At 35.0% G+C, this 9,336-nt stretch overlaps 2 protein-coding genes across 2 annotated transcripts; one reads left to right on the top strand and one right to left on the bottom strand.

Annotated features, from left to right (window-relative positions):
• Positions 1–1,751: 1,751 nt before the first annotated feature.
• Positions 1,752–4,110, bottom strand: LOC133788400 (RNA pseudouridine synthase 1). The gene is made up of 2 exons (XM_062225871.1): positions 3,659–4,110; positions 1,752–3,090 (listed from the first exon to the last, which is right to left on the bottom strand). The coding sequence occupies exons 1-2, from the start codon at positions 4,065–4,067 to the stop codon at positions 2,423–2,425; spliced, it is 1,077 nt and encodes a 358-aa protein (XP_062081855.1). The 5' UTR covers positions 4,068–4,110; the 3' UTR covers positions 1,752–2,422.
• Positions 4,111–4,175: 65 nt separating this feature from the next.
• On the top strand, positions 4,176–7,939 carry LOC133788399 (peptide chain release factor PrfB2, chloroplastic). Its single transcript, XM_062225870.1, has 7 exons — positions 4,176–5,009; positions 5,336–5,548; positions 6,054–6,155; positions 6,374–6,511; positions 6,800–7,104; positions 7,221–7,374; positions 7,479–7,939. The coding sequence occupies exons 1-7, from the start codon at positions 4,191–4,193 to the stop codon at positions 7,611–7,613; spliced, it is 1,866 nt and encodes a 621-aa protein (XP_062081854.1). The 5' UTR covers positions 4,176–4,190; the 3' UTR covers positions 7,614–7,939.
• The last annotated feature ends 1,397 nt before the right edge of the window (positions 7,940–9,336 follow it).

Here is a 9,336-nt window from a genome sequence, read left to right as displayed (position 1 = left end):
TGGTTCTTATAATCATCAACATGAGAATATTTTTTATTTTAGTTTTTAATTTTAAAAATAAATTATATGTGTAAATTTGTTTGGTAACTACTTTTCTGACCCAAGAATGAGTGTTGAAATTGGTGAACAGAAAGTTGGTTGGTCGTGAAAACTCTCCCACCATCGCTGATGGGATCTCCAAGAGTATTCTTCAGTGACAACAACATTGTAAGATCATTCGTCGGACCAAAATATCATCATCGTCGTTGGTTGAACATTGTTGTCTTCTTTCCCTTTGAGAGCTTCTATGTTTTATGGTTGTTTGGATATTCGATTGCAGAACTTCTAGTGTTTCCAGGATAATATTGGCATCGACGATGATCTCTTAGACGATTATGCGTCATTGATTGATTTAAAGAGTCACCATTTTTGGACCGAAAGTGGGATACAAATAGGAAATAGAGGAAAGAAAATTGTTTTAAATAAATAAAGAGTAATGGAAAATTGTTTCCATAATTTTAATTAAAATTTTCAAAAATAAAAATGATTCTACCGAATACTTTTTTCTGTTTTATTTTTAGATTTTTAATTAAATAAATATAAAACTGTTTTATCATCAATATTAATCTTGAATTATTATTATAAAAATTGTGTAAAAGTAATTTACTAGTTTCACTCACTTATTTTCTTTTAGTGGAAATTACACTTCGGTGATTTTTTTACCACTTAAATTTATATGGGAATGTTCCATTTGTTAATGTTTATTTTCTTTTAATATATGACTTTTGGGTTCCATGTAAATGTATTAATTAAGAAATAAGTCATAATTTTTTATATAATTAAGTTGTATTTAAAAAAGGTAATCAATTTTAAAAACCATTGGCACCTTTTATCCCTTCCCTGCTTAGTGCTTACAACATCCAAACTAACGAATCAGGAAGGCTTTGCATCTTTTATCCTGGGACAAACTTTGTCGCTCTAAGTCTCTTGGAGGTTTGAGTTTTAGGAAAACTTCATAATTAAACTGAATTCTTATTTCCTTATGATGCAGCATCCTAAGGACTAAATAAATGAGACATGTCTCTTTTGCTTTAGCTCACAAGAAGAGTTTAGATTCTCAATTTTGGGAAGTTGTCGTTCAAAAACAAAAGAGGTCATTCTTAAATGTACTTGTTAAGGCAGGCAATGGTAGATATGTGAACATATGAGAAGATCCTTGGTGCCTTATTTTCTTGGATTTCATTCAACTGCCAAAGGATCTCCTCGAAGGGGCGGTATATATGTAAGTGATTAAATTTTCCCCAAAAGTTGGTGGAATGTGAATAAACTCAAGTATTATTTTGACCCTTTCGTTGTCAAAGCCATTTGCGAAATAAGGCCCTTCTAACTTCTAAGGACTCTTGGATTTAGACAGCCAACAAAAATGGTTCCTTCTCAACTAAGACAGCTTATTTATTTACTGCTTATTTAGACAACCCTTAGTTACTGCTTATTTATCTCTGTAGAAATAGTGATAGCATATGTGTAAATACCTAGGGTGTGTTGTACAACTAAGCATAGGTTGTAATATTTATTTCTTTCCTTTTTAGCTATCTTGTACATTGTAATTTGCTTATATATAGGTCTTTTTATTTTTCAATAAAATCAGATTAGAAGAATTAATCCCAAAAACCTACAATCTCAAAGCAATGTCTCCAGCTCCTTTGCCACCTAACTCCAAGATTTGAAGCAAGCTAGGAAATGCCAAGCTTCATGACACGAGGACAGAAATATATTTGAATTATTATCAGTAAAAATAACACGAGGACAGAAGTTTTCTTGGGAAACAACTCCAACTTATAAATGTAAATTTAAGCCAGATAGAAAGTACTAAGCTTATATACAAATAAATTACACGAGGACAACAGAAACTGTGAGTATCATTACACAATTGCTACACCTTTCTTTAATTCATGTAATCATTCAAAGGGTCAATGTCTACACTGATTGTCACAATGGTTCTATGTGAGAAAGGTTAGAAGGGCTAAGAAAAGCTTCAATGTCACTATCGGGAATGTATATCTAAATGACTCTGTTGTTCATCGTGCCTTGCCTGCTCTCTATCAATCCCTATAATTCTCATAGAAATATATAACCAAAAAGGTTAGTTTCGAGTGAATAAGTAAAGGAATCTTACTTTCTGAATACGCTGAACAAATGGAGATAATGTTGAGCAAGATTGCCATATCTACTTGTTGGTTTTCTCCCACATATTTTCCAGGAAAATAAGCAAACAGCATGAAATGGTGCATCTTGCAGAGGAAGACTTACCTTCTAGCTATTGGAATGAAGAAAAAAAATCTCCACCTAAGTGAATTTACCTCATAGTTCATAAAGTGATGCTCCAATTCATTGAAACCTGCCATGCTTTTGAAGATATGTTAGTGTCTAAAAAATTTGATCATTACTGCTGCCAAGCCTCACTGGCCCATGAAGGCAGAGGTGCTTTAAACACAAGTGGAAGACCAGTAATAGGGTGCTCAAACGACAGACTCTCTGCATGAAGTTCATGGCCATCATAAGTTCTCCCTCTCCACTCATGCAAACCCTCATATTTGACATCTCCTCTTATGGAAATTCCAAGGTACTGGCAATGCAAGCGGATTTGGTGTGATCTTCCACTTTTCGGACTAGCTCTTACCAAAATTTCATCCTTCTTTCCCTCTGTATCGATTACAGCTCTCTCTTCAACTACGACAACATTACTTTCAGTTTGGCTAAATTCAGATGGCTCTTTAAAGACTCCCTGCCCATTTACTGACAACAATTCGAATGATGTTTCCATGTCTCTCACGACTGATCCACCAGGAAGTTTCCTACCAACATCTGATGCAGCATACACTCGCCAGGCGCCAAACTTCGACCGACCATGACCTGATTTAATGGTGATCTTTTCCCACTTTGGAACTGATCCAATGCACAGTGCAATGTAAGTTTTCGTAACCGTGTGTGTCGTAAATGCCTTAACAAGCTTGGCAGCTACTTTGTGTGACTTGGTTATAAGCATTAGTCCACTAGTGTCACGATCAAGGCGATTTGCAAGATGGAGCTCAGGAGGGCTTGCTTCAATCCCTGAAACGAATTTTGAATTCAGCCAATGCTCAAGAAAATGATAACTAATCCGAAGAAAATAATAGCTCCTAATTTCTGTCAAAAGCATGAAGCTAATAACTAGTTCCCAAGTCACTTTAACAATATATAGCCAGCTCTATGGCGCATTCTTGACATTCAACCCCTATTTAAGGCACTTAGTTCCAATAATCTTCAATCAAAACTTCTGCATTGCATCGAACTTTAATCACCAAACAAAAATAGTATATTTGCATTAATTACATAAATTCCAGTATCACTGTCACAGTAAAATACTCCTCATACGTACACTTGCTTATATCAAGAATAGGGACTCAGGCGAATATAAACAGATGGGGGGCATCTCTTCATATCTATATGCTACAAGTCTAGCAATTGAAAGATTAAAGTGAAGGCAGCTAACCTAAGCCTGTGAAAACAAATAATGCCAATATGCTAGGAAGAAGAAAATGCAATTGGTTAAAACTGATTTGAGCAACAAAACAACATTTGAAACCAGAAATGACCCACAAGTCAAAACGACAATAAAATTGAGATCAGGAGCTTGAACCTGGTTCAATTGAGTCAGAAAGAACCTTCCGTACCGACTCGAACACGCTCTCACAGTACACTCCCTGAGGCTTGTTGACGGCAATAAGCCACTCATCTTCATATATAAAGTCCCTTCTTGATGCGGAATAAAGGCTAGATTTTGAAGAGGCGGACATGGCTCTACTCAGCTCTAGGTCCTTTGAGATAAAAGGCAGCGGAGGGGAGAGTGGCACTGGGTAATTCTGAGGGTTCTGGAGGACATTTTGAGAAGTTGGTTTGGATGGGTCAGTGTGGTCTGACATGGTTGCGTAGCAGTAGCAGAGAGAATGAACTGTTCTTGGGGTTTTGGTTAGGGTTTTACGAGCTGGGACGATGGTGGCATCGAGTGGAAAAGGGAAGATGGCCCGTCCCAAATAAGTTGATTTCATTATTGCTGCAATTGACTTGTTGTTCACTCTATCAGTCGCCAAATTAGAAAGAGATTAATACGACACGTCGTTTAAAGGGGAAAATGTAAACGACAAACACTTTTGTCAACTCAACGACAACCTATGGCTCTATTTTCTTTTTGCGTTTTAAAGATACCTGGCCGTTGGCACGGTTGTTGTCGTCATCGGACTGTGCCTGATAAACAATTAAACATAGCGCCGCGCCACCCATTGAATCCTGGAGAATCTAAAAATGTGAAACCCCAACCTCAAGGGAAACAGTTTAATTCTTTTGTTCAGAAACTAAAATTGAAAATGAATTCTTTGGTTTACAGGAAACGATCAGGAAGGAACATATGGGAACATGTTCCCTTTCTTTTAACTTCTTTTGTATATGAACCTCAACCCAGAAACCAACAACGTTCAAGGCTTCATGATTCTTCAACTTTAACGCAAAATCAATTGGTTTTCGATTCTGGGTCTTCGAGTTTTCACCTAAGAATCTCAAAAATCCCATCTGGGTCTTTCCCATATCACTCTATTTCCCGCTATTTTTCAACTTCAGTTTCAAAAGACAATGTTTTAGGATCTGGGTCTGCTGCTTCAACGACAAATAATTATGGTTCAGAAAGGTGTCGTCTTCCGCATCCGAGCGTGAAATGCATGGTTGGAGCTCCTAGGTTAAGTGTTTTGGAGAAGAGAGTTTCTGGGTTTTCTTCAATCTCCAAAATTTCAGTTGAGTCTTGTGGTAGTTTCGTCCCTTTGAGTTTCTTTCATTGGTTTAGAACTCAGACAGCCATTGAACCCTCGACCTCTGATGGGCTTACCGTCGAAAGAATCTTATCTAATGATTGGACCATTCTGGACGAGAGCGAGAATGATTGGAAGAGTCATGCAGCGGCAGTTGCCCAATCCATTCATCTAATTAAGAAACGTTTGCAGGTATGAATAATTGTTTCGCTGTTATCCAGAATATTGAAGTTGGAAGTTTGTTGATGGGATTATTGTAGTTTTTTCATAATTTCCATTGATAACATGTTACGATTCTGCTGTTGAGGACATGATAAGTGTCATTTGAAAGTGTGAACTTATTATTAGTACTTCTTTTAAATTCAGTTCTTTTGGTTTGGAGTAGCGTTTGTGCTGAAGTTATTTCGGCTCTTTAGTTAGAATTGCTCTCCTTATGTATGTTGAAACAACTTTGATTAGTGGCTTTTTTATGAGTTATTAGCTTGATATGATGTATAACTTGACATTGATGGTGGCAGTGGAAGAAGTTGCTGGTTAGGTTGAATTTGCTGTCGGTAGAGCTGAATAAGCCAGATCTTTGGAATGATCCGCTCCATGCGGGGAAGGTTAGCCGTGAGCATGGTTCACTTATGGGTAAAATGAAAGGAGTCAAGGCATTTGAACAGGAATTGCTTGAGCATATAGACATGTTAAAGCTTGCTCGTGAAGAGAATGATGCAGAGTTGGAATCGGTGCGCTCTTGTATCTTTTTCTTAGGCATGTACTTGCTCTCTTATGGACTTTTCTTCTATGTTGACAGTTTTTAATGACGTGATGCTCTGTTTCTTCGCTTTATGTTGTGGATAGCAGCAGTAGATGTGTGTGATGGCATTTTATTTCACCGTGCTAATATGATATTACGGTTTTGTCTATCTGTAATTGTTTGTCATCCATAACCTGTAACCTTAGTATAGATTTGTTGTGACTGGAAAGAATACTGACATGCATATGCATGTATAAAGTTTCATGAGAAATGGGTGTCGCCAAAGATTGCTTTTGAGATAGCCTCTTTAGTTGTTTATCATTGTTATTTAATAAATAATTCTTTTTTTTTTAAAAAGAAAAAAAGTGGAAGAAATTTCTTTGATTGTCATAGTTTTAGACCGTTTTCATCTGAATTGGAAGTACCAATCAAAAGGCCATTCTTAGTAACCAAACACATTGCTCCTCTTGTCAATTTGAACTCTCCTTTTGCAGGAATCATTAAAAGCTTTGCTTAGGATGAGAAGAATCTCAAAGGAGAAAGAGCTTGAAGCTTTGTTAGCAGGGGAACAGGATCCTTGCTCATGTTACATGGAGGTTATTTTGACATATACGTTACTGCTTCCTAATTTACTAGTTTTTTACTATGGTATTTGGTAGCATTTCATTGTCCCTAGAACATGCATTTAGTATTTACCTTAAATTATTGATCAATTTTTTTTTCATTAAATATGCTAAAATTTAAGAGGCTTTGTATTAATGTTGTGGTCATATACAAACCTAGCCAATCATGTAACTTTTATTGCTATTTGTAGGTTCAAGCAGGAGCTGGGGGTACTGAGAGCATGGACTGGGCAGCAATGGTGATGCAGATGTATAAAATGTGGGCTCAACGTCGTGGCTATAAGGTTACTGTTGTGGATGAAATGCCTGGTGAGATTGCAGGAATCAAGGTTGATCATCTTACCATTACTTCACTGATTTTTTTTGTTGGCAATCATAAATTGCAGATCTTGAGTACTTTTTTTTAGTGCATTAGTAAACAAGTGAACAGATAGCATCTAATTAGTGACCCTCTCCAGCTCCTTGTCTTACTCAATAGTTGGAAGTGTTATTATCTGTATCCCATCTTTCCTCTGAAGTTTTAATTTCATTGTAAAGCATGCTGAATTTTTTATATAATTTTCCTGAAACAATTTAGAAGTGACTTCTGGTTCTGACTCATAATCTAAATTTTGCAGCGGGCAACTATTAAAGTAGATGGTGATTATGCATTTGGGTATGCAAAAGCAGAAGTTGGAGTGCACAGGCTGGTAAGGATATCCCCATTCGACAGTAACAAGCGTCGGCATACTTCATTTGCTGCTGTTGCTGTAATTCCAATTATGGGTGACGCTTCTTGCCGTGTACAAATAAATGAATCTGATCTTCGTATTGAGCGATATCGTTCCGGGGGACCTGGAGGTCAACATGCTAATACAACCGAGAGTGCTGTGAGGATAGTCCATGTTCCTACAGGAATTACAGCCACTTGTCAGAATGAAAGGTATAAAGCATGCTTATTCATTTCCTGCAAACACTTGGTCTCTTTTTCCATAACGCAATTTCACATATTTAAGTTAAAAGTTTTGGTACTTCCATCTTAACTTTGGAGTAACACAGATCTCAACACCAAAACAAAGCTTCAGCAATGGCTGTACTTCAGTCTCGACTAGACCAGCTCGAGATGACACGACAGGCTCAGATGAATTCGCAGCATACGCAGTCTCTCACTGATATAACTTGGGGAAGCCAGATTCGTAGTTATGTTTTACATGTATGCTCTTTTCTTTTGAACCATACAAGTTGAATGAAATAATTTGATTTCCATTGACACTGCTTAACATTCAAAACTAATTCCAACTTCTCTTATGAATGCAGCCATACCGCATGGTGAAAGATCTCCGGACTAATTATGAGGTTTCAGACCCTGATTCTGTTCTGGAGGGAGATTTAGATGGCTTTATCATGAGTTATTTATCAGCTTCCTTGGATAAGGATTTAGATAACCGGTAAATCCAGGTTTTTTTTAAGGTTCTTGTCAAAACCGGGCATGTTTTTAGAAAATGGCAACCCTTTCTACTGCATGCTCCGTAGGGACAACTACCTCCAATGGTGAGCGCAACAAGGATTTTGTGAGGGACTTGCCCATGGAGCAACTATGATGTTTTATATGTTGAGGTATATAAAACATTTTTGACATTTTCCTTCTCAAAGAAAGTGCTAAGAGATGAGAAACACTAGCATATGATTATTACTAATGTAACGAAATAATATTTCTATAGATGATGAAAGCCATAAAATGAATCTCTTGCCCCATATTTACTTGGGGACTTTTTTTTTCAGAAATACCTATTTTTAGAAAAATATGATTTCACTGTTTGTTTTCCTTCATAAATACAATTTATGAATTATCCTTTTTCCGATTCAAAAATACAATTTCTGCAAAAAAGAAGTAAAATGCCAATTTATAGTATCACATCTCAACACTATATTGATACCAAATTATAGGAGTTAATATATATAGTCAAGGACATATTCCATTCGATCTAGGGAGTTCAATCTATCTAATTCAAACCGTCCGTTATAATTGGATTTATCTAATCTATTTTTTTTATACAAGTAAATCTAAATGAGTAATTTGCGTCAAAACCTCTTATACTTTAATTTCCCAAACTGTTATTCTGTAAACAAATTTACAGCCTCATTAGAGCAACTCCATCATATATATAGAAAATAGTCCCTGACAAATTGGTGCATACTTTATCGGTTTCCAGCTCGTAAATAGTTTTTGGCGTGATTTTTTTCATGATCGTGTTTATTGTAGTTATTTAAATCATCCTGCAAATTTTCAAGAAATTTCGAATAATTTACAGTGCCGAAAACTATGTTCAAATAGATTATTGCATGCGTGAATACTTTTTTTTATGAACGTGGAAAATAATCCGTTTGAACCTAGTTTTCGACACTGTAAATGATTTAGAATTTCCAAAAAATTTGCAGGATGCTCTAAATAACTATAATATACACTGTCATAAAAAAAATCACGCCGAAAACTTTTTACGACCCAAAAGACACAAAAGGTATGCGCACACACACACACATACACATATATATAGTAGTTAAAAATAATGTGCAATACACGTTTACTTAGTTTTAAAGTTATAAACATGCTTATTGAACCATGTATTTATTTTTATTATTTTTTAATTATCATATAAATTATAAATAAAATATGTTGAATATAATGTATGACATAAATGTATAAAAAATATTATTGCAAAACATTGTCTATAATTTTAATAAAAATTGGTTCATTTTTTCTTCTTCAATATATAATAGAATGAATTACAGTTCTATAGTATATATAAATATTTATATCAATAATCTCTACATATATGACATCTAAACACAATATTGACATAGATATATATTTATATGACTGCATGACATACATATATATATATAAATTACAATAATATTTAAAAATAAATTAATAATAGAATAAAATAAGAATAGAAAAAGTCATAGTATAGAGTAGTATAAATGCATCAACTATTTTAGTCTCTAATGTATCTCGCAATGCCCTTTGGTGAATTTAATGAAGAAAAAAAAAGCTCAAATTACTTTATAAAAAATAAACTATCACATAAATTTATAAGATAAAACAATGATATGTATAACTTTATTATTTTTAAATAAATATGATTTAATTATTTAAATTATCATAAAATATCTT

Source organism: Humulus lupulus, chromosome 7 (genome assembly GCF_963169125.1).
Source record: "Humulus lupulus chromosome 7, drHumLupu1.1, whole genome shotgun sequence".
Taxonomy (NCBI): domain Eukaryota; kingdom Viridiplantae; phylum Streptophyta; class Magnoliopsida; order Rosales; family Cannabaceae; genus Humulus; species Humulus lupulus.
This window is presented reverse-complemented; position numbering and strand designations above follow the sequence as displayed.

Coding starts and splice junctions, on each gene's coding strand:
- LOC133788399 (XM_062225870.1), top strand. CDS start 4,191: ATGGCTCTATTTTCTTTTTGCGTTTTAAAGATACCTGGCCGTTGGCAC. Junction 5,549..6,053: donor ATGATGCAGAGTTGGAATCG/GTGCGCTCTTGT, acceptor CTCCTTTTGCAG/GAATCATTAAAAGCTTTGCT. Junction 7,105..7,220: donor GCCACTTGTCAGAATGAAAG/GTATAAAGCATG, acceptor GGAGTAACACAG/ATCTCAACACCAAAACAAAG.
- LOC133788400 (XM_062225871.1), bottom strand. CDS start 4,067: ATGAAATCAACTTATTTGGGACGGGCCATCTTCCCTTTTCCACTCGAT. Junction 3,091..3,658: donor TTCTGACTCAATTGAACCAG/GTTCAAGCTCCT, acceptor AATTCGTTTCAG/GGATTGAAGCAAGCCCTCCT.